Here is a 26,416-nt window from a genome sequence, read left to right as displayed (position 1 = left end):
CTTTTACTGTTTTGGGTGACGAGCTGAGTAAAGCCTGGGGAAAGGATGGGTGTTTTGGTTTGCATAGCACCAGGACAGCAGTGTCCAGCTTCTCTGTCACCTTTGAGTGGCATTTGTTATCCCTGAGCCCTACACTGCAGAAGAGGGAATTCAAGGCGTGGAGCAGAGGAGTTATGTGCTCACAGCAATGCAGCAGGTCAGTGACAAAGGCTGATTTCTTGTCTCCTGGCTCAGGCTGCCTTCACAGATTCACTTTAGCATTAACTAGCAGGGGGTGGAATCTTTATTGTCAGGGAGTTGAGTAATTGCACATAATAGATTATTTTCCCCATGAAACAATGAAAAATGGAAAATTCGCAAAATATTTTTTAAGCCGGCATTATTCTTTAATTTATTTAGCCATATGCCTCAGTGTTTTTCAGTAATTGCTCAAACAAGAACAGATAATTAACCAAGGCAATAAAACCATTAGAAAAGCCAAATACAGATCAGCTTTCAGTGATGCTTTCAACCTACTAGAACAGGCCTTTGAAAGGGTTTCACAGCTTACTCTCCATCGTGGCGACTTCACAGCAGCTCACAACAGTCAGAGGCTTCCATGGAGCTCAGCCCAGGTGAGAGCTGGGCTGTGAGAGCAGCAGGATGAGCCCTGCTGGGGAATGATCCCATGTTGTACTCCTGGGAGCATCAGCTGATACTGCTGCAAGCTCTTCACAAAAGCAGGAAGGTATTTTTCTCCAGAGGTGATCTTAGAGAAGGGAGGTGGCAGTGGAATTAAGCTAAAGGAGAATAAACCCAACTGCATTTAATATATTTAAATGTATTAATAACGTGGTGCATCCAGATATGTTCAATTACATTGTTAGAATTCCCTGTATATTCACACCTCTATTTAAATTTTAATTCATGTTTTCATTGTAATGAATGTTATGACCGTTACAGGAATTGTGTATTAAGTGGCGTATCTGAAAAGGGGAAAAATGTTGAGCTGGGGAAAAAAAAACCTTGGTAGGCTGTGCCTGAGCAATGCTGAGTGCTGCACCTTCATTAAAGTCTGCTAATCAGCATTAGAGAACCTTCTGGGGTCCTGGTGTTCCTCAGCTGTGATGAGGAAAAGCTCTGTGTATCACTGCTCCACCTGAAACACGGATGTAGCAAAAGGCACAGCTTACCTCTGCTCTCCATGATCCACTTCATACTCATGGTCTTATGGGCATTCAGGCCTTCAGTTTTGTGTCGTGAACAAACTCAAAAAAAGGACAGAAATAGCTTCTTGGCACTAGCAAGCCATTCTTTACGGAGCTCAAATTGATTTATTCAGGTCAGAAATCAAAGCCAGTTTCATTTCTGCAGCTGGCAGGATAAATATTAAAGTTTAAAACCTTCAGCGACACGAGTACCTTAAAAATCATATTTCTGTCTGAATATTTTATCTACAACATTTACAAGTGACATCTAAGATCATGGTAACTGAAAGAAATGGGAGCGGAATATGTTTGTTCTTATTATTTCAGTTGTGTTTACTTCATGCATGCAGCACCATTTTGCATATTGCCACTCGCAGCTTTGCCTTCAGAAGCACAAAAGCAGTGATTTTGACCCTGTTTAACATGGGTATTTCACTCAGCAGAAAGAGGGAGAAGAGCAGTGGAGAAAAACCTGAAGAGCTGTTATTTTATCCATAGAAATTGGTCATGAGAAGTCTGACTGGCTGGACTAAAAGCATATGTAACCTATTTTAAAAGAGAATATCTTTGTATGAATTTCCTTTTTGATCTTGCTGAAGTCTACAGAAATGTAGATAAGAAAAAGTGAAAGCCAGAAAATAATGTAGTTTTAAGGAACTACTGGTCTTTTGTTAGGCAAAACTAATAATTATGAAGAACTGTCTTTTGAAAGATTGCTTACTATCTTCTTCAAGAATTTTTATGCTATTGTATCAAAACCAGACATTTTTCGCCATTGTGATTTTTTTCCCAATATTTTAATTTGTGTTTTCTTTCTAAAATATATAATCATGTAATCGCTGCCACGATACCAATGTATTTTAAAGATAGTGTGGATATTTAGGTGTCTAATACTAAAATACAAAGCAAAAGGAAAACACACCTATTAGTTTTAGTGCAGGCCCTTGTAATGCAAAGTAAAAAGTCTGAAAGTGCTTTTTTTTTTTTCGCACCTGGGTGGAAATGTGAGTTAACCTCTCATATCTCAGAGATATTGCCCAGTGACCACTAACGACATGGGAATCTTCTTAGAAGCCCAAGTGCAGCTTTTTCTACATTTGACCTTTAAGGCTCCATTCAGGTTGAGAGACTTTTTTTTTCCTTTCTTTTTTTTTTTTTTTCCCTTTTCTTTTGTTTTTGAAATAGCAGTTGAATCACAAAGCAAGAAGAACAAATCTGTTCTTCATGTCTAATGTCTGCTTTGCAGACCTCAGTGTCTCACTCTGTGCCCAGAGACTGCCCTATGCCTACACCTGCCACAAGAAGAATTATGTTTACACTGTTCTTTCTGGCACTGATACTCCCAGGTCAAAAGCTTCAGACTGGTTCAGAAAGATATCTGGCTCTGTGGATAGGATTCAAATATTTTTCTTACTTATCTGATGACACACATGCTGTTTCAGTTTGGTTTTCATAGTTGTACATGCTGATGATGAATGCAGTGTTTCACTGAAATCACCAAAGGACCCAAGAAGATGCCGACTGTCCTCTGCGATGTGCTTTGTGATCTGTCTCTGCGTGGACAGCCACAAAAACAGAATTCTAGTCAACATTGTTCCCACTGTTATGGGCAGATCAGTCTGTAATTTTGCTGCTAATGCTGATGTGAGTGTTTTGATGTGCAGAACGTAATGGGGATAATGGTTCCTAGCCCTTTCTGCTGTGTAAACAATACTGAATGAATGTGTAACTCGCAATGCCTAATTTTGATTTGAAAATGCACCAGAGCACTTCTTACCCTGCTCTGATATGAATTCAGAGTGAATAGCATCAACAATGTAGTTTGTCTTGTGAGTATTAATTAATTTTATTCTCTCTGCTGCAGTATTCCAAACCAGATAGGCATCCGGGGCCTATCCTGCACAAAGTTATGGAGTCTAGTTTTTCAGGCCCTCAGTCTTTCCCAGAGGCCTTGTCTCCCGACAGAGGAGCCCAGCCCATCAAGCCCCACAGGTGAGCAAACATCCCTCTGGCCGGAGGGTCGGCGGGCGGCCGCGCGGGCCGGCGGTGGGACCGCGGAGACGTGTGCGGGGTTATCCTGCGCTGGGGCGGGCTCAGTGCCCAGTGCCAGCAGAGCTCAGCCAGCTGATCAAGCAGATGTCCAAGCATTTTCTTAGCTGCAGACATAAAAGGTAACAGCGATGCTCGCTGCCTTCCCCTGCGGGTCGTGCCAGTCCTGCAGGAGGCGTTTACAGGCACCGTGCAAGCTGCAGGCACAGCCCAGCCAGTGCAGCAGCTGGAGGAGGAGGAACCATTAAAAACAAGACTTTCCTAGCAATGTTCATGAACTTAATGACTCGTGTGCTGCAGTAAGACTTGGTTGTAAACTTCCAGCCTTTTTCACCGTTTCCATAAACAAAAGTTACGTGTAATGAATAATGACTTACGAAAACATGGTGGCCTTTGACAACAAGGCTTTAAAAAGTTTGGATGGTTGCTTCCAAGAGAAAAAAAAGAGGGATGCCACCCATCACTGGATGCGATTCAGATCAGAATTCTGCTTCTAACTTTTTTTTGATGAGAAAGGTTGCAGGTGCTTCATTACAGGACTATAAACAAAACTGGAGTCTGGTGCTCGCAATAGTGTTGGTGGAATGACAGTGTGGTAACATCTGGTCCAGTGCACACAGAGAGAAAAAAGGCTGAGAAAAATGAGTTTGGAATTTTTTCAGCTAGGTAATCTGGAGTGGAAGACTTGTTTATGAAAAGGATTTTTTTTTTAATGACCAAAAAAAAAAGTCTGGGATTGCGAGAGGTTATGATCTGGCTTCCCTAGCATTTGGTGTATTTTCAGTGCCGTCTCTCAGCCAGCTATGTGTTTTTTCTCATTTGAGTAGGTGATTTGCTTAACCTACAATGTGCCACGTATAAGCCAGAAAGGGATATTTGGGTCCTATCTAGTTTTACCTTACTTAAGCCTTTAATTTGGCATGAAAAAATAACACCAATTGTCATGTCAGATCCATTTTTAGGTCTTTTTCCTTATTACACAGAAATTTTCAAACACATGCTTAATAATTTTATTAAACATAGATGAACTATGGGACCATTCTCTAGAATGCTTTCTACAGAAGTTCTGGAAAGAAATTTATCACCATTTAGCCACAACGTGAAATTCAGAAAAAACTCAGTGATGTTCCCTTCCCCTTTAATAGTGTGATTGCAACATCCAAAGAATGTCTGCTTCAGAACTAATGTAGGAAGTGGGATGACTAGTTAATTTATAAAGAATACTTTTGTAGTTTTAAAGTTAAGATTTATTATACAAGGCTCTTGTTTTATAAAATATGCAACAGACTTGAACATTTAAGACTTACGAGACTGTCTTTAATTTATGCACCATGTGAGAGCTTCCTAATTTATTTTCTAAACAGTATTCACTGTGGACTAATGGTCAAATGTGGTCAAATGAGGATTTTATACTAAATATCCCTTAATTTCATTCCAAACCTGACTGAGCCTGGAAAAATTCTATCAACTCTGTAGGCTCCTTCTTTTATGCTGTTCTAAATCTTATTGTTACTTTATTTCTGCTTGCTATGGAAACACTTTGCTCTACAGCCAGACCTGTTTTTCAGGTGTTTTTAAAGACACTAATGATGGTTGATTATTTCTTAAAATCAGGAGCAGGCTTTTTCCAGGTCTTGAAACTAATAAATTTTGGCCTGGAAGTAAGACTGTCAATGTTGGGAACCATGTGAAGTTGTTGAAATGTGACTGACACAGACTGGGTAATTATTTCACTCAGACTAGGGATAATAGCAGTTTTCTGTCTCAACAAACCTCAGCTACACAGAAAGAATTAATGCAGAGATTAAGTCAAAAATTGAAATTTTATCTCAAAAAATATTTAGCCTGTGTTATTATTAATCTCCTAAAATATTTTGCCTGTATTGTGCACTGCTATTACCACAGAAGAATGTTACATCTTCTGCTTGCATATGTAAAATAACTCTTAGAACTGTCAGAATTCAAAATTAACAAGTGTGTTTAATCAGTAAACTTCCTGCAACAGATATAATGCTCAAAAATTTGTCCTGGATTATCTGTTGATCTTGGTAAGAGGGAAACCCATACTGCCTTATTTTCTAATAGATAGAAGTAAATTAGAGTTTTGTTAATTATGGGTTGAGTTGTGATCCCTTTGAATAGCAGTTTTCTTGGTAATTAGTCATCCTGACTCATTCATGGATTCAGTCATCCTTGATTTCAGAGGGATTCATTTCAGAGAATGCCATGATGAAAGCCAAATGCAGAGGCTTTCAGCCTGGAGCAGTTGTATTGTCTTACAAAAATGCCAAAATAGGATAAACTTACCCTAAAATTAATAATAATTTGTGTTTTCATTTTTAATGAACTTTTCACACCACACACACACAAAAAAAAAAAAAAAAGATTTTTTTTTTTTTCATTCATTTGGTAAACATTTTGCTCTTTATGCTGCTGATGTAAGTGATTCACTTTTCAGTAGAGGAAAGAGTAAATGAAAATTATTCTGTAAATAAGGCTATTGAATTTCAAAGAGCAAGTATAGATAAACTAAAGCAACTAAGAATGTAAAGGCAGAGGAAGCCTGAAAGGAAGGAGGTGTAAGGAATCTGCTGTTTTCCCAAAGGAAAAGCAAAACTGATGGTGGGACAGAGATAATAATTGAAGCAGTTAGGGCAATTCTGAATTAATAGATTTCATTGCAAAATGAAAAGTTGGGATGACTATTTGAGGACAAAGGTAGAATATGAACAGAATCAAATATACAGTCAAAGGGGAAGTAAAATGTGGAAATCAAAGCTTTCAAGATGGTTTGGTTAATCTTGATTAAAAAAAAAAAAAAAAATGGAAGAAGAACCAGTTCATGAAATTTCATGTCTGGGAGCAAAATCTATAAAAATGGGACCTGTGACATGAGATGGTGGATTAGCAAGTGTCAAATATTTAAGAAGATGAAGAATTTATCAAAGTAACTAGGAACCAGTTATGCTGAATTTGAATAGTCAAGACCTTAGGGCACATGTGAGGGAAGAAGATTCTTGCAGTAGATGTAAAAAAGGCAAAAAAATGTCTACTATCTTACCAACAGCAGGTATTGCAGTATATGCACTGAGTTAGATCTCTGCACAAGTTCAGTCACTGTTGTCACATGTGCCTCTAAGGGAAGAGAGTAGGGAGAGGCAGGAAAACTCTAATGTGGATTCACAGAGGTGGTTAAAAGGGAGATATTAAGGGTTTGTGTTGGGAAGGTAGGACATGGAGCAGCGCAGCACTCAAAGAATCAGTCTTTTTTTGTGCCAAGGTCATTGAACAAGGCTGGAACACAGCACGGTGTGAGAATGCACCACGGTTATCTCACCTGGTTAAAATGGCCTCCCAGTTGCCATGGACTCGCATTCCCAAGCTAAGATGAGGAATGAGTGATTCATGTTCCGTGGAAAGTGCTAGAAGTCTGTCTTATGTCAGTCTTCAGCTCAGGAGACTGGAAAGGGTGTATGACTGCTGCTTCGGAGAGCAAGCGCAATGAGAAGTAAAAGACCTGTTTAAAATGAAGGAGTGTGGTGGCACATATATCAGCTGAATATTCATCAGAAATAATTTTAAACTGAAAAGAAGTCTCAAAGTTTTCAGTATAGGACAACTTTCTGGATGTGATCATCAATTTAGGATTGAGGTTGTTGAATGCACTCCATGAAGAGTATATGATGAGGTTATGGCAGATGATTAAACTCAGTGCAACTGACGTACCTCAAATGCTCTCTTCCCTTTTCCTATTGTTCCATCACCAGGATGGTGACCAGATGACATATTGAAGTAGTTTTGCAGAGTTCCGAAGTCCCTGAGTAGCCTCAAAACAGACTGCTCCCAAGTACAAGAGTATTCTGAAGGAATCAATAATGCTCCCATTTCAGAAAACAAGAGCAGATTTGTAGCTGCAGGCTGTATTTATTAATACTGAAATTGGTTGAAGGTCTCAGTAGTTGATCTGTACAAATGTTAGCAGTAGATTATCGAACAGCCTAAAAAGGTGGCTCTGAGGGAATATCTGAGGACACTGCCTGGCAGCTGGCTCTGTCATTGGGGTATGTATTTACTGGGTGGTTGGTAATTAACTTAAAAGTAGTGCAGAAGGATTCCAGAATTACTCTAAAAACACTGCTGCTCTTCTCTTCTCTTCATGAATATGGGTAACTGCACGTGGGAGTTCTGTATGTGCCCCAAGAAGAGAATACTCCACCTGTGGGAGCAGACTTTGTTTTCACTCAGTTGCTCAACCCAAAGAAAATTCTCACAGAAAATGACTGGCAAGAATGAATCCCAAGTTCTTAATTAACTTTAGGATGGTTGAACTGCTTTTTTTGAAACATTAATTCATCAGAACTGTATTTCTCCCTAGTTTATGCACCACTCGTGAACCACTTCATGCATATTATGATTTTTTATTCTGGAGTAATTGATTGATAGATTTTAAGGACGTATCTGCTACAGCTTTATGCATTAGTCTGTTTTATTGGATGGCTCATTTATGTGGGCTGGTTTCTTTCACTGAGTTGGCCTAGAGTGCAGGGAGGAAGAAACCATAATGTTGGCCAAAGGAAAATAAATTCCCTGAAGAAATCAAAAAAACATTGTTTGCCTGTGAGGGAGGAATTTTTCACTTGAGCAATAGAGAAGTCTGAAAGGAACATTACATTTGCATTGCTGATATTCATATCAGTTTTGTGTAAAAGGAAAAGCTTTGTGCTGGAGATCCTTTTCCATAGAACTTCTAACAGAAATTCTTGGAGGTTTTTTGGTGCCTAAAGAAACAACTGTTATCCTGCAGCTTGCAGCTGCACTGTCTAAGTATTTCCTGATCTTCAGTGAATTCATCTTGTCCATGACCTCAAATGATTTTTGTTCCTTCTTCCCCCAGTTTTGGTTGGGTTTTTGGTTTTGGGTTTTTTCTGGCAGAAATTTTGAAAGGACAAGAACCTCACATTAGCAAGAAATTGCTTAGACTATGTCAGTGCTGGAAGTTCTGTGGTTGCAGGGCTGTGGCAGATCCATTTGGTCTCAACATTTCTGCGGTTTATACCCATTACCTTTGGTATAGCTGTATCTGTTGAAATGATGTCTGTTACAAATAGAGATTTGTGGATTTGCATATGGAGATCATGTGCCCTCATCCAACAAGGAAGATACTCAAAGGCATCAAACCAACCACAAATTAAACAATAAAAATCTCTAACTTCAAAGATTTGTAATCAATCTGAAGTTTGTTTTTTACTTTTGGATTCCACTGATGACTATGCTCAAGTCAATAAAAACCCCCAAAATTCATTATCCATCACAAATTATTCATTCACCTGCATCTTTTGAGATCCCTTGTTGTATTAATCTCAAGCTCTCCTGAGCAGAAATTGTCAATTATTTTGTGATGTGGTAGTGTTATTTTACAGAATATGAACTGTAGCTTGCAACTCGAAGTCAGCTTTCAGAACTGAGAGGCTAGTATTACAGGTCTTTAAATAGATTTTTTTCACAGCCTCCTTAGTAGCAAAGGAAAAAATCTTTTTAAGGAAGCATCAAAAATCCTGGAGGGAATGCTTTGCCATGGGTTGTTGGTCTTTTCAATTAAAAAGCTCTAGAAAAGTAAAGGTGTGGAAGGAAACAGAGGTTAGACTGCGATGGAACACTGCTAGCCTGAGCAGTAGGAGAGAGAGTGTTGAATTTATTTCTTATTTTAACTTTGGGCAGAAAAGGTTGATCTTAATGGAAAAGTACACTCAGAGAGAATTTGTCCAAGGTACTTGTTCCAAACAAGAATTGCTCTGGGAGTAGATGTGGCCCTAACTATAATAAAGTTCCCACTAGGTAAAAAATGCAGATTACTTTTAAGTCACATTATAATAGGAAAAAAGAAGCAAACTTATCAAAAGTTTTTTGCACTGGAATTATTCACACAGCCAAAAATAATGACTCATAAAAGGCATCTACAAAACCTATGTTATGTTATCATTAAAGATGTAAGAGAATATGAGGTAGCACATGCATTTCTGAGACCCAGAAGATGCCAAGAGAAATAGGAGTAGCTGAAAAATGAATATTAAGTCAAACCATGCAGTACTGAGACCTGTTAGCAGTAAAAATGGGTTATGTCTTGCCTTAGTTCTGTGTTCCCATATTTTTGCATTAGCAAATTCATGGTTTATACACCAAAACTGTGGATTCTAGATAGTTTTTCATTCCTGCATGCAATGAAAACAAAACAAAACAAAAAAAACCAAATCCATTCTCCTTCCAAAACACCAGACCAACCTTTACAAAACCAATTTTCTAAAATAAGTAGAAAACTATGATTTGTTTTTTTCAAGTTTCTATTATATCATATAAAGAAAAAGCACAGTATTTATCAATACAAATATATTGTATATAAACAATAAAGCAATCTGTACATAAAACGGGACTAAAATAATTTAGAAATCCTGTTCAAGGTGGAGAAAACTCATCTTAGATCACTTCTTCAATCTGCAGTTCATAAGCTTCACTTATGTTCTTCACTTAGACTTTTTCTCGATTTAATGGTTTTGTATCAGGAAGCAGCACCTCGCAGGCTGATAGATGATATACTGGGCTTGCAATTTAGGATCTCATTTTGAATTCAGCTGTGGCTATGAGAGAGCTGTATTGTTTGTTTATACTGTCTGAGGACTCAACTCTCTATAGCAGGATTTTGATATGCAGCATGGGAAAGAGAAGCATCCTTCATCAAATGCAAGAAAACATTTCACATAGTGGACAATTATTTTCATTCCTAGAAAAGAGGTGATGTATTAAATAATGGCATAAACAGCAGCTAATGGTGGCTTGTACTATTAAATTTCCATAGAGAATTTCTACTGACATCATAGACGGCCACAGCAAAGTTTATAACAGTAATCCATGCATTATTAATCCTGAACCTTTACTTTGCAGAATTTTATGCTTCTGTTGTGATAATTTTTGCTGTACTCTTGGTGTTGTTCCTAGAAGTCTCTCTTCATGCTGCAGCCCAGGACAAAAAAGTGGGATGCTCCATAGAAATGCCTTTCGGAGGACTCCTCCCTTGCCTCGGGGTAGGTTCAATGGAATTACAGGACCAGCATATCAACAGCTCGAAGAGTCCAGGATCACAGACCAGGACACGATACCTTGTCACGGGTGAGTAATGCCACACCTGAAGTGAGCCAGTTAGTTGCTTTTAAAACTGGGATTTTAAAATGAAATAATGTACATTGCCAAGTTGGTTTTCTGTAGCTTCATAGAGGTTTGTCTTCAAAAATGCACAAAAAATACACTGTTTTTTCTTTCCTTTTTAAATTCAGTTTATTAGAACATTGACTGTGAGCTCCAGCTGTACATAAGGTCTGGGTTTCAGAGGTTCTCCTGAGAGCCTACAGCTGCCTTTGAAGTCCTTTGCAATTGCTGAGATTTTTTTCATAATATTTACATATCCCTATAGATTTCCAAAGACTTTCCAGAATATTGCAGGCATATTTTATATAAAAATAGGAGTGATGTGTGGAATGGAATAAAAACCCCTCCCAGTTTCACCTGTGAGTTACAATGAAACCCTTCACTCTGACTTACAGGTGAAACTGGTAGGGTTGGGTGTCTGGTGACTTCTTTTAATTAAGTTTGACTCCCACTTGTGTCATTGTTACTATTTGCATCTTCTGAGGAAAAAAATTTGTTTATTGCCTCTTTCAGTAAATGTATTATTGTTGTGATGCATGTATATAATTCCTGGTGAAAATTTCCTAATGGAATTGCCCCCCTTGCAGAAAGGAGCAGGCTGGCAGCCTTCCCTCTCCTGCAGCAGCGTTCTGTGATGCAGGCTCTGGGAAGTGCCATAGCCTCCTCCCAGGCTGAGGAGCGAGGTACAAAGCAGCAAAGCTGTGGGCAATTGTATTTTCTCTTGTCTAGGAAATCAGTGTGCAACCTTACAAGTATGAGCTTGTACTGGTCCGTATTTTAAACTTGCAGTTCTGCAAAATTTGGTATTGGGACCAGACCGTGATCCCTTCTGGCCTCAATCCACTCAAGCACTTCATCCATATTTTGTGCACTAAGGATGTTTACCCTCTGAATACCTGCTGGTTTCACAGTGTTGGTGTTCTCACTAGACTTCCAGCCCAAACGAAAAGTTCCCTTGTCCCCTGCAGAAGTTACGCTACTTCCTTCCTTCTCCTTTTCCACCTCCATCTTTCCCTGTCAGGATGCACAAATCAAAGGGGTTTGTCTCCCTAGTTCTGTGAGCATTCTGAACTTCACCCACCAGCAGCCTGGCTGAAGCGTGCTCAGGTCTGCAGGTAGAAGAGGGAGGTGTGTGTATATCAGTGTAAGTGCTGACAGGGCTGCCCCGAAGCCTGGCAGAGCCCCCGGAATGGTTCCCATCCATCTCCATGGTCCTTGCTGTCAGGCCTGTACACTGCACACCTTTAGCCACAGGGCTTACAGCAGAGCTGCTGGGACTATGATAAGTAAAATCCATTCCATATTTAAAGCTTCAGTCCCTTCTGTCTCTCTTTGATGTCTATTCTTAAAGCGGGAAGTAAAAATATTGTGTTTCTTTCAGTTCCATTCTTTAATTCGGACTCTTACACACTGTATAACATAATTACTGTTGAATATTTATAAATGTTTGCTTTTGTTGCTTGGTTTTAGGAAGAGGGTGGAGAGAGAGCTGCACTTCGAAACACATGCACATGAATTAATTTATTCAGACAAAATAATTTTTCAGATAAAAAACCCAGATATATTTCTTTGGAGGAACTGTGGTTCTGGGAAAGTTAATTATAGGAAAATGTAATTAAGGTTCTGCAATTACAGTTCTAAGTCTCAGTCTATTGAAAACAGCAGCAGTCTGGTGTCACACACAGAAGCATGGATCAGTTTGTAATTAACTAAAAGCCAAGTCTCACATGGTTTAGATGTAATATCCCTTCTGGTTTAATACCTCACCTGTTGCACACAGTGTATGCACTTTAATTCAGCCTCAGTTCTCCTTTGAAAGTCCTGTGAACACGGAGCAGAAACGTGTGATTCTGGCATAAAATTGGCATGTCTGTCTGTATTTCAAAAAATGTTATGGAAATATGCCAGGCATTTCGTTACATGTCACTGCTGCTGCCAGTCAGTTTTCAAAGTACCAAGAATAATTGAATCTCTATTGTGGAACTGGCAAATGTTACTGTTTTCTCACCAGACCCATTTTAATTCAGTCTTTCCTTGTTTTTACTTATATATCATCCATATGATACCTACATTGCATGTGAAATTCATTAAAAACATTCACTCCCTTTGTTTTCAGGGTGCAGCCCAGAATATATTTAGGGCCTGAATTACCAAAAAAGGGACTAATGCAACTGATGCGATCTCTCCAGCTATAGTCGTTTGAACAATTATATATAAGCAAAGGAAACAAGAATGGGCACAACCCAAAGGTCTGCACTGTTTTGTTTTCATTTGTTTTTTTTTTTAATTGTCCTCCCTCAGGAATAATACCCCTGATCAGTATTTCATTCATCCTGAGTCTTGAGAGCTGGTGTAAAAAGCCCGTCCATGAATGGCCACAGGTGTGTCTGAGCATAGTGCCAGTGTAGTTAACCAGGCTGAGTCTCAGATGTAAAACAGCTGCAGCTGTAGAGCACGGACAAGAAGTTCCAGCACACATCCCCAGAAAGGTGCTGGCTCTGTTATTCCCCTGGATGCCACTTCCCTAAGCGGTGTCTCTTTCCCTCACCTGGCAGCAAAGATCCCAGCACTTCCTCCTTATCACAGAGCTCCCAGATGCACCTCCTGGGGGTGCCAGGAGAGTTCTGCTGCGGGGCTGTGCGGCGCTCCACGTGGGCAGGGCTGTGTGTGCAGCAGTTGTACCAGCCCAGTGCCACCACACACGGGTGAATTACAGGTCAGTGGCGCTCTGCTGGAAATGAGCCTGAAGCTGTCTCCTGCTCTCTCCTGTCTGACGCCTCGCCAGGAGCGTGGGGCCAGAGGAAACCTTTCCAGTTAATTTCTGTTTGTGCCAATACTGGGCTGCGGCACTGTCATGTGATTTGGTTTCTCTTCCTTAGCTCTTTCTCTGCTCATACCAAGAAGCAGGAGGCACATATGAGTAGGATATCCCTAGTGAGGTCTGGCAGGCTTAAGGAGCTTTTGGAATAACACCTTTCAAATCAGAGCACCTGCTTCCACACCAGATCTAAATGTTGCTTTCCTCATCCATGGATAAAACATATTAGACTCACCATTACCTTCCCTTATTAAATAGTGATAAGCTGATTATAAATAAATTATGTTCTGGTACTGAGGTGATGTCTGTGGTCCTTAGCAATTATCACTGGTAATATAGTAACTCCTAGAGCACCATATTTCTAAAAGTACTAATTTCAAATGGGAAACATCTTTTTTTGGTCATTGTTTATTTTATATTTATTATACCTTCCATTTCTGGGTTTTTTTTAAGTATTTCTTGTAAACAAAACAGAGTTTGGCTTTGAAACAAAATGGAAATGTTGATAAAAAGTCACAAAGTTGCCTCACAATCAATAAAATCATGTTATATAATATGCATTAGTGGAGGATAAAGGATTTATTTTTTTTTTTAATGGTATTACAGCATCAAGAGAACACAGACATTTGCTCAAGTCCTATATATTAGCTCTATTTCCAGATGAAATCTAATAAATCAAATCAGGCCAACATTATGAGTACGGGTTATTGAAAAACATTTTTTTTTTTCAGAGGTACACTACATTTAGATGCTCTGCTTGTTGGAAAGGGAGTACAGACAATCATTCTTATGTAAATAAAGACTACACAGCCATGAGTGGCAAATGTTATTTTTATCTGCACTTTTTTAAAGTGTTTTCCGAAAACAAGCGTTTGACATTGAGAGTTCTGACGTTCAAAAAAGGATCAATCCGTTTCCCCGAACAGAAATGTAGGAATAGAATTCCAAATCTACTTTCAAGGAAAGTTTATAATACATTATAACTTCTGAAATATTTTAAAAAATAATTACCATTATTCTCATCTACTGGTGGGTGACATGAGACTGAGAGAAAAGCAGTGCTTTGCCACTGGCAGATTTGAGAATCAAAAGCAGTCTCCAGGGCCTGTTGTTTTCCCCAGGGCCCCACCATGGCCAAGCGCTCCTCTATTTCAGGAGAAAATGGTGTGTATCTCTTCAGCGCAGTTCACTGAATCTCACGCAGTGTCCCTGCTGGCTGGTTGCACCTGACCACTCGATGTACAGCGAGAACTCTTTTTTATTCTTTCCAGGTATTCATCCAGTGGTTTAAAAACTCCTCAGAATTCTTCAATAAATATGCAACTGCCTTCAAGAGAGACCACCCCATATTTTAATACCGTGGATCAGAAGGACTTGGTCGGCTATTCCTCTTCAAGGGCCAACTCCGTTCCCATCATCCCGTCTGTGGGCTTGGACGAAGCCTGCATGCAAATGCAAAATGTTCCTGAAGTAACAGGCATCAAATGGTGCAAAAACTCCTATTCTGCTGAACTTGTCCATGTGAGTTCCCCAGTCAGTAATTGTCTAATAGCAGAACAACAGGAAGTGAAAATACTGCTAGAAACTGTGCAGGAGCAGATCCGGATCCTGCGGGACGCGCGGCGGTCGGAGGACTTTGAGCTGGCGAGCGCGGAGGCGGCGAGCGGCGCGAGCGAGAACACGGCCTTCCTGCCCATGAGCCCCCTGGCCAAGGCAGAGAGAGAGGCACAGTTTGTCTCAAAAAGTGAAACGCCGAGAGACTCGGGATTGACCAAGTGACTCCGTCTGGGGGTTGTGGGAGGGGAAGCGAGAGGTCCGTGCATTCGACGCTTTGCTAAACAGGAAGGGAGGAAGTTAAATACAAATTATTTATATGCATTAATTTAAGAGCATCTACTTAGAAGAAACCAAATAGTCAACCGCCCTCATATCATAGTGTTTTTTAACAAAATATTTTTTTAAGGGAAAAGTTCCAGGAGGGATGAAGCGTGCTTTCAGATGCTTTCTAGGCAGGATTACGCAGTTCCAGTTACAGAGGGTTTTCCCGTGGTCCTGTTGGGCTGTCCGAAGGCTTAGGCTATGCATCTCTTTTTCAGTAAAGGCCAAGTACCGTTCTTGGGTGCATTTCTGGTTTCGGGGCGGCACTGCAGTGAGCTGCTGGGCAGGGATTCAGACCCCGGGGAACGCATCCCGTGAGCCCAACACAGACCCAGTCCCCTCTCCCCCTCTGCTCTTGATTCCAGGTCCATGCCGCAAAAACAGGCGCACAGACGCCTGCTTCTGAGTTCTGGTACCTGCTGTGGAATGATGACAACGTCCCTGAATTGAGCAGATGCTTAACCCAACCTTAATTCGATGTGTCAGTCACCCCAAGAAAGTCAGTGGAATAATTTATGAGCTGTGGGACTGGCCAAGAGCGGGGGCAGGATTGGGGTCTGTGGAGATTCAGGGGTCAGGAACCCACAGCTGCTCCATCTTCTGAGCTTTGCCTTTCAGAGCTGCCTTGGTGGAGAGTGAGGAAGAACGAGAGAAAATGTAGAAGTGTGTATTACAACAGGTTTGGGTTTGGCTTCTGGTTTGGGTTTTTTTAAGTGGAAACATAAACTCTGTTGTTCGTTAGCACTCCTCAACATTTCTAAACTTTTACACGTTAAAGGCATTTGTAAGCTCTCAAGGAGCACTTCTCAGTGTGTGTGCATTTTTTTTTAAACTTATTTTTTATTATGGCTTGTTCAGAGAAGAGTCAGGGAGATCCAGTATGATCAAAATCCAGCCAGTAAGTGTCCATGCTGCCTAATTTGTTCCTGTATTCAATTCTCTGGTCACTTTAATTAATTATGGCTTAGGCTTGTGAACTCTAAAGCCTCAGCCCTGCAGCTGGCTCAGTATGGGCAGACCCACAGGCACGCGGAGATCTGACTCCAATGGAGCTTTCTAAGAGCAGATGGTTTCCACCAGGCCACTCCCTGCAGGGGATCAAGGCCTTAGAGAGGATGTGTCATTCCCTGGTTGCCGTAGCCTAATCACATTATCAGCCCTTTTTGCATTAGCTTTCTTTTGAGTCCCTCTTTCCCCCCCATAAATTGTAGCAAAATGTGCAGATTTTGCAGTGAATTGGGTTCAGGGACACACGTTACTGGGTTTATTAGTGTTAAAATATCTGCTTATTCTCGGGGGGAAAAAATCAACTCGAATAAAGAAGTGCTAAATCGCCTTCCCTGGTTATTGCCAGGAGATTGATTAAAAAAATTGGAGTATATACAGATTGTATTAAAATATTCCTTTGAAGCAAAATAATTGTTAGGTTTATTAATGTGCCCCAGACTTTCTAGTTCACAAGTCCCAAGACTTCCCAAAATAGCACAATCAGTCATGCAGTGCTGTTGTATGTTGAGTCAGAATAAAGCAATATCTTAACCTCTGTCAAGTAAATTTGGAGAAGAAATGCTGAAGGTGTACGTCTTTTTTTTTTTTTTTTTTTTTTTTTTTTTTTGTTAAGGGAGTAAAAGTATTATTATTGACAGTCTTCATTCAGCAAGTCTTATTTTGGGATGCTTTTGTGGTTTTGGGGGTTCTTTTAAAGATAAAGTTGATGAAATTGTCCTGTTTACAGAATTTTCTCTGGCTGCAATCTTTGCTGTGTGTTTTCAAAAGACTTGTATTTGAGGGCAAACTACTGTTTCATGCCCCAGGATGGAGCATGAAGTTGTTCAGACTCCTTTCTGCAAAGACACAGAGCTTTTGTTGTAGCAGTGAGGTTGGATCCCCGCGGGGTTTGGTCTCACCCTGACACTTTCCTGCCAGATGGGGTGGCTGGGCACAGTCTCACGAGCTGACTGGGGTGGGCATGGTCCCGAGCCCACACCAGATAAACCCTCTGACAGGCAGGGTGGATTAGGTGAGCCTCAGCTGTGCACCCCTACAATCATTTGACTTTTCTGTCAACACCATTTGCATCCCCCTATCTCAGGACACGAGCAAAGGGAGCCTGCCTCTGCCCATAAGCCCTGTGAACATACCTGTATCTTCCTATTATATGAAAACTGGGTACTACATACCACTCTGGTTCAACAGTTTTCAAATGGTGATCACAATTAATGCATTGTTCACCATTAATTTCATTGAGAGAGTCTCTCTGCAATACAGTGCAGAATCCTGCCCAAACTGATGCTTAAAAATTAACCCTTTTCAATTCAGATGCAAGATATTCCCTGCCCTAAGCTATGTAAATTCACCTCTGGGAATATAATGGGAACACACAGCAAGGTTTCAGTTGAAGAAAGAACCATGTCGTAAGCAATGCCTTTAGGGAGGGAATGTGTTCATGCAGCACCCCCAAAAGACCCAGAAGGAGGAGACGAGCAATGTTTTTCAGAGAATGAAATGTTTTACTGGATGATAGCTGAAGATCTGAAATGGTGAGGGTATCTTTGGTCCATGTTAGAGATACGATCTTGTACTCAGCAGAGGATGTGTGACTGTTATATGTTAACTGTTCTATTCAGTTCTCAGCATGTTTGAATAGAGAGACGTTAATATTAACCAATGACAGACTAGTGTATTATTTGTTCAGAGCATCGCTTCAGATCTTATTGAAACTGTCATTGTTTGCAGAGGAAAACAAAAAGGGTTGAAAACATCCAACAAGGTAGCCTTAATGTTGTTTGTGTGGTTTTCTAATGCAGCTGTTTTCCTCTGTAGACCTTCCTGTTTTGCAGTGAATGGGGCAACATTTTCTCTGAGGTCTGACAGTGAATTGTGTAAAGCATCCATGTGAAAGTCGTTCTGAAACAGCCGACATGGTAGGCCAAATTTTGCTTTACTTCTGGTCCCACTGAACTCATGGATTAGAAGGGATGCAAGTCATTGAGAAATGCAATTCACTCCTAAAAGCACATCTGTTCCCAGCCTTGGAGACAGTCTGTAATCCCCCAGAAGAGGCTCTGAACTCAGTCGTTTACGTAAATCCTAATTAAAAATTTTATCTGATCTGTGAAGTTCGAGGTGTACTCTGGTGTGAAAATTTACACACGTAACATTGCATTCAAGCAAACTGGGAGAGCAGGTGACTAAATAAATTGGAACTTTCTCTGACCTGAGCAGAGGGAAAGCCTGTGTCTCCAGCACAACACCATGGAGAATTGTGAGAGGTATATATCCTGATCTTTTTTTAAAATTTATTCCTGTTTAAAATTTCTTCATAAACAATCCAAAATAACCCTAAAAAGAAAACTAAAAACCAGTAGAAAATCCCAGCATTTGAAACAGGAAATGTAGGTAAGTATGGGCACATTTCATAGTGTTTACCACTGAAAAACTCTGCTGTACCCCAAGGCCTGGAATGTTGTAATTTTTTCAGGCGCACGTTTAGATCCACAAACAGTTCTGTGGAACGAGAGCTCTTCAGAAAGCCTTTGGTGCCCAGCCAGGCTCTCAGCTGGTGCGGTCAGTGCAGCAATGACAGCGTCTGTCAATGGAGGATCACGTCCCAGACCCGTGCTACTCGCTGTCCCGTGTAGCGTCACAAAGCTGGGTAGTCTCCCACGTGATGTGAGCACTGCTACACGGATTTATTCTGCCTTTGAGCATCCCAGCAGAGCGTGAACGCTCCCAGCAGAGCACGGAGCGGGGCTCCCTGGCCGAGGGATTGGGTTTTCAGGCCCATCTGGTCCAGGGCTGAGTGTCCCTGGCCAGGCTGTAGCAGCAGTGGATTTGCTGTGTGGCTGATCCCAGAGCCACTCAGCAGCGTCCTTCACGTTTCAATTCTGAGAAAAAGCAGCGAGTTGATGGCGTGTGCTTGCGGCCAAGCACGTGCTCAGTACGCTCCCAAATTGAAATGTTAGCAGTTAATTCCCATCTACTTCTCATGTGAGTAGGGAGAAAATCTGGATTCCTTTTCCCAGTTTACCCCCAGGTTCCTGTAGTCTCCTTTGGGACATTACTTGAACATTTCTTACTCTTATAAGAAATTCTGAAAGTGAATACCAAAGAAGAACTCTGAAAGAGTCCTACCTGCAGTAAATAAATTTGAAGCTTGAAGGAGCAGACCTGGAATAAAAACTGGGTTTGAAAGTGGTATTAATATCAATTGCCTTTCAATAAAATGAAATTTCCCTGTAAACTCTTTACCCTTTGGGAAAACAATGAGCTTATAAAGTGATTTATTATCTTGCCATGAATTTAAAATGTTTATCTTCAAGGTGATTGGGAAAAAGCAAATATTTAGTATAGATTTTTCAGCCTTTGTGATTTAATTTTGTTTTAATTTTATTTCAGCAGCCTAACAGGTCGATGAACCCATTATCTGTATTGTCTGACACATAATCATAAAGTCTTCTCTTTTGTGGTCCAAAAGCTGCAATGTTAGATTTCCTTAACGAGATCAAGATTTTATCTAAATTTTATTTTTAAATTATTCCTAGAATAAGATCGTTATTTATCTTGCTGAAAATATAAAGCGATGCAAACTTTTTTGGTTTGTACCGCATTATTGCTGAATTCACAGCAGGGTTGTGCTTCCTTTGTTTTGATGTCTGCTTACAGGAAAACAACTGACACCCACTTTTCAGGTTTAGACTTAGCACTTCCAAATCATGGTTTCAGGCAGGATTTCTGTATTTTCCATAGCAAAATTCAAACATGATATAGAAATGAAAAAGCTACAACAGCAGTAAAATTGCTAATAAAGTAGGCTCGTGTTTGGGTTTGGGTTTGGTTTTTTTTTTTCTTTTTCATTTTTATTCCATAGCAACCAGAGGATTATGCTGTGGGAACTGGTAGTCTCTTGCAAGAAATACAGAATGTATTAGAGACAGTGGAAAGTCATCACTGTAGCCCAGAACTAGAAAAGCCACAGTGGAGGAGGAAAGTCATCTACTGTCTGCTGCAGGGGTAAGAGTGCTTTCATCTTAATAGTAAAAACCAGTATAGTAGTTTACCTGTTGAAAGGTTTACCTGCTAGCAAAGGTAAATTAACAGAATTTGTTAATGACCACAGTGGTAGTGTTTGATTAAAGGAAAAAGGGCAGAAATTTTCAGGTTTTTTCCTGCTTGCCGTGTGCCTTGGAACAAATACAATTATGTTTTGGTTCTGTATAATTAAATCACTGCTTCCAGTGCTTCAGAGGCAGAGTGCTCACACCTCACTGACAGCCTGCACTGACTCTTCCTTGCTTGAAAAGATTTAGAAGTTTCCTCTTTGATCAACACTCCTGTAAACAAGGAGTGATTTTCTAATACCCCACAAGGCTGTTCTTGTGCAAGTTTTCCCAGATAAATAATAAAAATAGAGCAAGACCACCTATAATTCTATTTTTTTTTAATATAAGAAACTATATGTAATGTTTTACAGCTTTGATGGAGAAGGGTTATCGATGACTGAAGTATGTAAATAATTTTTAGGGTATAGTGTATGTCAGCAGCATGGAAATCCTGTATTTGTACCATAGTTTTTAATAATGCATTCTCTTTGCACCATCAGGAGATCTACATGCAATTTATAATTTTTGCTTTCCTTAAGGGGCACCGTGGTCTGTTCCCCATCACTGTGGTGACTGGGCACTGATGTAGCCCTGCCCTGATTTCTTGCACTGCAAGAGCCACTTCTGTGCTGCCCATGCCTGCTTTGGTCTTCAGTGAATTCACTGAATTTGTAACGATTCCGCTTCTTTATTCACGTTCGTTTTTACCTTGCCCTCAGAATCAAGAGTATCAGCCTGACATTTGGGACCCTGAATAAATTTAAGGCCTTAAACATTTTAATGCACTTAACATTTGTCTGCTTTGGTATGACCTGACAGGAAATCTCTCCCTTGAAGGAGGATTTATGCAGCCTGTGCTGCAAGGCACTTTCCTGCCATTCCTTCATAGGTGCCACTGTCAACTTGTGCAGTCTCTGAGTTCTCCTGCCCAGCACTGGGAAGTCCTGTGAGATTACAGACCAGAGCCTCAGACTTCTTTAAGTGTACCAAAGACCAGAAGTCATCTGCAATGTCCTGAGCTCTACCGTCAGATGCAACTTCCTGCCTCTTACTGCCAAAATGTCTCCAAAGGTTAAGGTCTCTAACAGGCATCACGTTAAATTATGTAATGTAAGTAATGCCAGAGTTCATAAAATTAAAACACATATTTTTAAATGTGTGTATTGCTTTGAAGGAATATGGCACAAGAGCTCCCAGTTGTGTAAATATTTGGAAAAAAAAATACAAATAATAATAGAGGAATGTAAAAGAATACTAATAATAATTAATATTCTAAAATAAAGAATAGTTCCATGCCTTCTCTGAAATACACAGTAGTAGTTGAAAGTTACCAAGACGCATCAGGGACATGAAGACAACTCAGTGAGGCTGGTTTATATGTCTTTTCTCAGGAAATTCAGGCTTGGAGTTTCCCTTGCTTACATTAAGATGATTTTTCATAACATGAAATTCACTCCTATACATTGCATACCTCAGCATAAGCAGGACAGAAACACAGTACAGGCTTCACTCTGGCTTTCTGACTCAAACTCTCTTGCTTTAGATTATCTCTGATCTCTTCCAGGAAAGAATAAATGAATATCCAAAAAGAAAAGAAGAGAGACTTGAATACTTGATGTAATTTTTTTTATCAAAAATTTAACCAATTGCTCTTAAGACTGGAGGTTCTGAATTTCAGAATTTCTAGAAACAGCTTAGACACACAGGTGGTACAAGCATCACCACCCTCACCACCCCAGAAGACACACTGGGAACAACTGGAGAATAGGGTGGGGAGCTGCTTCTGACTGTGGCACAGTTTTTTCCATGGGTGAGGAGGGATGGATTTTCTGTCAGGCCATCTGAGAAACTTGCCTATTGTTTCTTTCTCAGATCTTTCTCGTTCCAGTGAAATTGTGGTCATCAGCACTAGTTTGTTTTTTTGGCATTTCCAGATTTTGCAATCCTTTCAAGTGTTGAACTTGGGAAGAAGAGACTTCCAAAGAAAAAAGTAAAATTTCTTCTGCAATTTTTTAAACCATTGAATGTATTACATTATCTATTTTTATAAAAATCAGACGTTGGAAACCTAAATTATGAATATATATGTACATCATGGTAATAGGGGATCCCTAAGGTCTCTTTCGTGTTTATGTCCCGATCTTGTTGAAGATGTCCCAGCTTGTGCAGGGGTGTTGGACCAGATGACCCTCCAACCTGAACTTTGCTAACCATGTTTAAGTTAGTTCTTTCAGATTTCCCACAGAAAGCTGGATATTTCTGTGTGCGCCAGTGATAACTTTGGGTTGTAAAGGTAAATAAGAATTTGGACTACATAAAACTTGCAGGTCAGACTCTGGTGTTGCACAGGTGGCAGCTGTTTCACTGCGAGCACAGTTAATGTGAAGGCTCCCAAAGGAGGATATTTGTGGTGGCTCAGCTGTGGAGCTGTCTGAAATAAACCCCAGGTCTCTCTACCTGTGCTGTGCTAGCCTCTGCTCCTTCCCAGAGGTGACCCACAGGGTGTCTGAGCTCCTCCACCAGTGACTGCCAAGAGGCAGGTGTCAGCACTGACTTCTGTGAAGGCTCCTCTCATTAAATCAAAATGAAATAATATGAGCTAAAAATTGATGGGCTGGATTCTCCCAGGTATTGCCAGGTTATTTGGAGTGCCAGCAGCAGTGCTGATTTACAGTTTCTGAGGCTGTGGCCCATGGTTTGACCTAATTCATTAGTTCCCTCCACCTGAGCTGGGGCAATTTAAGCAGAAATGTCTCTGCCCATCATGGTAACTTCAAAGTGTCATTAAAGCAGTTTGATTCCAACTAACCTATTTTTTTTGTTGTTCTTTTTACTTCATTGTATATTCTCCTTGATTATTGCAGAGGTGAAGCTGCTTCCAAAGTCTTAAAATCGTCATCGCTGATCTGTCTTTGCCAGAGTTGTGGTCACTCAGCTGCAGTTCAGACTCCAGTTCTACAGACCAGAGCTGGCTCTTGCAGTCCAAAATCATGTATGTACCACAGAATGGTTTGGAAGAGACCTTGAAAGATACCTGTTTCCATCCCCCTTGCCTCGGGCAGGGACACTTGACAATAGATCAGGTTTTTCCAACCCCGTCCAACCTGAACTTGAAACCTTCCAGGGATGGCGCAGGCTCAGCTTCGCTGGGCAGCCTGTGCCAGGGCCTCCCTGTCCTCACAGGGAACAAACAGTACAAGCAAAACTCTCCCTGCTTGTTCTGCAGCCATTGTATGCACTCAGATCTTAGCATGATCAGGCTGATCGTTCACATTATCAGTGTTGTTTAACAGAGCTATCTCTCGTATGTGATTTCCATGCTGCTTCCCTGGATGTTTTATAGGGAAGCATGGAGGCAAATGCAGCTTGTCCGCATTTTCACTTCAGACAACAATGGTATAGGGTTTTTTCCAAAGCAGTTCAGGACACCAGCTCTCAATTTCTGAGCTGCCTGTGAAGAGTGGGGTTATTCTGAACAGGGTGTGTCCATGTGCTTTCTTATCCAATCTGTCCTTCTTCCCCAGAAACCCTCTTTCTTCCAACAGCCCTTATTCCTGAAAACATCTAAAACATAAAAGCTAAGGCAAGAGATGTGCTCTGTCTTCTGTGCAGAAGGGACAGGGGCATAAGTGAGGGTGAATTACCAAAACCCTTTTCAGATCCCATTAGTGTTTGCACAGACAGGTGATGCTGAAATGACTCCGTATGGTTTGGTCACACTTATTTGCAGGCTGTGACATATATAAACTCTTTGAAATTGTCTGTAGTTCGCAATATCTTGGGCAGAGTTTCAGAATGCTCAGGACAGCATTTGCCACTCTCCTTAACTTCCATCTCAGTTTCCTTTGCCTGGTGGGTGTTTCTGTGACACTGGCAGCAGTGACCCCCCCTGCCAGAGGCACGGGGGCTGCACCAAGTCCCTTTCTGGCAAGCAGGACAAACCAGCCCTTCCTGAAGCCTTGCAGGCAGTGCTTTGGGTGGTGAGGGAGGTCAGATCCTTCTTTGGGCAGGGAATAGGGTTTTTACAGTAGGGCAGGCCTCTGATGCTAAAAAATGAAAAACTCTCCCAAGGTTTTGGGCAACTTGGAAAAACACCCTGGAAATCACAGCCCTTTTAAATAAGGCTCCTGTCAAACCCCATACAGATTGGCAACAAAGTTGTGATTTTCGTTTCCATTTCTCTGGTAAGTAGTGGAGGAGCTTTGCATTTCCATTAATTTAAAGCTGTCTCTAGATGGCTTCAGAGAGCAAAGAGAACTCATCACTGTGGGAACGGCTGTGCTCTAGGGAGGTGCTGTAGCTCATGGGCAACTTTCCATCCTTGTGGGGAGGATCTGGGCACCAGCACATTGCCTGTCTTCCTTAATTAGCTGAGAGGAGACCAGGCAGAGCCCTGCGCTCCTCGCTCACTGCCTGCTGATGAGGCCTGGAGCAAATCCCTACATGAAAAGCACTTAAAAATGGAACAGAGGTGATGGAAACGTGGTTTGTTCACTGTGAATATCCAGCTGGGATAGTTGGAATAACTGCAAGGGAAGAGTTGCCTTTGCAAATCATGTGCCTGATTTACTGGTTAAATAGTTTTTCAGTCCTCCCGATTTAGTCAACAGGGACATTAAGATGTCCAGAAATAAAAGTGGAATGATTGGTTCCCAGTGCTAATCTTAATGGTCACAAATCCAGTTATTTCAGATTTTTTGCTCAGCACTTGGCAAGTAGAGTCAATCAGGCTCCATTTAAATTGATGAACTCCTGTTGTAGAGTTCTACCTGATTTCATGCTTTCCTTTATTGGTCACTAGATATTTTCTATATCATACAAAATTATGTTTACCTTAACACTGATCTGTAGGTATGCCTGAAACAGCACCTAATGTGCATAAAGTCAGTGTTCTCAATGCATAGGACAAGTCTTGTGAAAACTTTTTTGCAGCCGAAAGTCTTGAACCATTCACTGAAATAAGACAACTATTTGATTTCAACAAAATGGATTTTGTTGTCAATAAAATCACCGATAAACACTTGAGTTGGATTTGGGACTTCTGAGTATATATATATATATATATGTAAAGCTACATACACAAACTTTCTTTTAGATCACAGAAATGAATGCTCCAACTTAAAGTTTATTCATCCAAATAGCTGGAGAAAATATCCACTTAATCACATAGTCTGAACACATTGAAGTAGGGGGGAAAAAGGTGTTCATTTTCACCTGTGTTTATTTTTTCACCAGTAAAAACAAATAAAAAGAGAAGAAAAATAATCATAGTGCCTATGACAAAGATTGTGTTTCAAGGAGTGTGCAATGTGTACCATGATTACTTTAATTGCAAATGGAAGCCGCTTTTAGACTGAGTGTGGTTGAAAGGGAGAATATCCTTAGAAAAACTGTCACGCAGAATCCCAGGAAATGTTTTGGTTCGATATGTTTGGCCTCCATTTTTGTGGAGCTGTACATTCCTGTCCATGGTTCTAAAGGATAAAAAAAGAACTTATTTCAGAATCAATCTGTATTTTGACTCGTTTTTATACTCCCCGCACCCAGGCTGGTTCACCCTATGTGTAAGTGAAGCTGAGCAGTGTCACTTTTCTGTTTAGTGCCACAAATTAGTGTTACGGTGTTCCTGACTTCAGTCCTTTTCCCCTGCTCATGTGGCATGTTCCTGCTGTCTCCAGCCCCCTCTCACTCAAAGCAGAGGTTTCCCTTGTTCTCAGAGCCACAGAGAGAGTTGAGACCGACCCATCTGGAGACAGCAGCTCTCTTCATTCAGCCTCACTGGTGGGAGGATCAGCGGGGTTGGCCTTGGCGACAACAAGGGACAGGCATCTCTGACATCTCAGCACACACAGAGGCACCCACCTGGAAAACCCAAGCCTTCAAAAAAAACACCACAGGTTCTTTGCAAAACAGCTTCTTAGCTGAACACAGTGAAGGTATCACAGCAGCAGCCAAGGGGATGGGGCAGAATTTCAGCGTCACACACCCCCAACCAGCCAGGATACAGTGCCCACCCCTCCTCACTGCCTCACATGCTACTTTGCATGGATGTCCCTCCCTTCCCCTTGTGCCCAGGGCCATGTTTTCGAGCACATCCCCAGAAGTTTGTGCTGAACCACTCCACGATGAGTTTATTCATCATCCAACCCCCAAGGAAGCTTTCTGCTCCAGTGCTTCCAAAATGT

The 26,416-nt window shown here is 40.9% G+C and overlaps 1 protein-coding gene across 1 annotated transcript in view; it reads left to right on the top strand.

Moving 5' to 3' along the window:
- The window catches only part of NRG3 (neuregulin 3), a 343,313-nt gene extending 326,609 nt beyond the window's left edge, over positions 1-16,704 (top strand). The window contains 3 exon segments of the mRNA XM_058421560.1: positions 3,052-3,179; positions 10,227-10,397; positions 14,523-16,704. Of these exon segments, the coding sequence (XP_058277543.1) occupies positions 3,052-3,179; positions 10,227-10,397; positions 14,523-15,030 (807 nt within the window). The 3' untranslated portion in view covers positions 15,031-16,704.
- Positions 16,705-26,416: the final 9,712 nt, after the last annotated feature.

This window comes from Hirundo rustica, chromosome 8, assembly GCF_015227805.2.
Source record: "Hirundo rustica isolate bHirRus1 chromosome 8, bHirRus1.pri.v3, whole genome shotgun sequence".
Classification (NCBI taxonomy): domain Eukaryota; kingdom Metazoa; phylum Chordata; class Aves; order Passeriformes; family Hirundinidae; genus Hirundo; species Hirundo rustica.
Note: the sequence above shows the minus strand (reverse complement) of the source record. Positions and strands in the feature narration are given on the sequence as shown.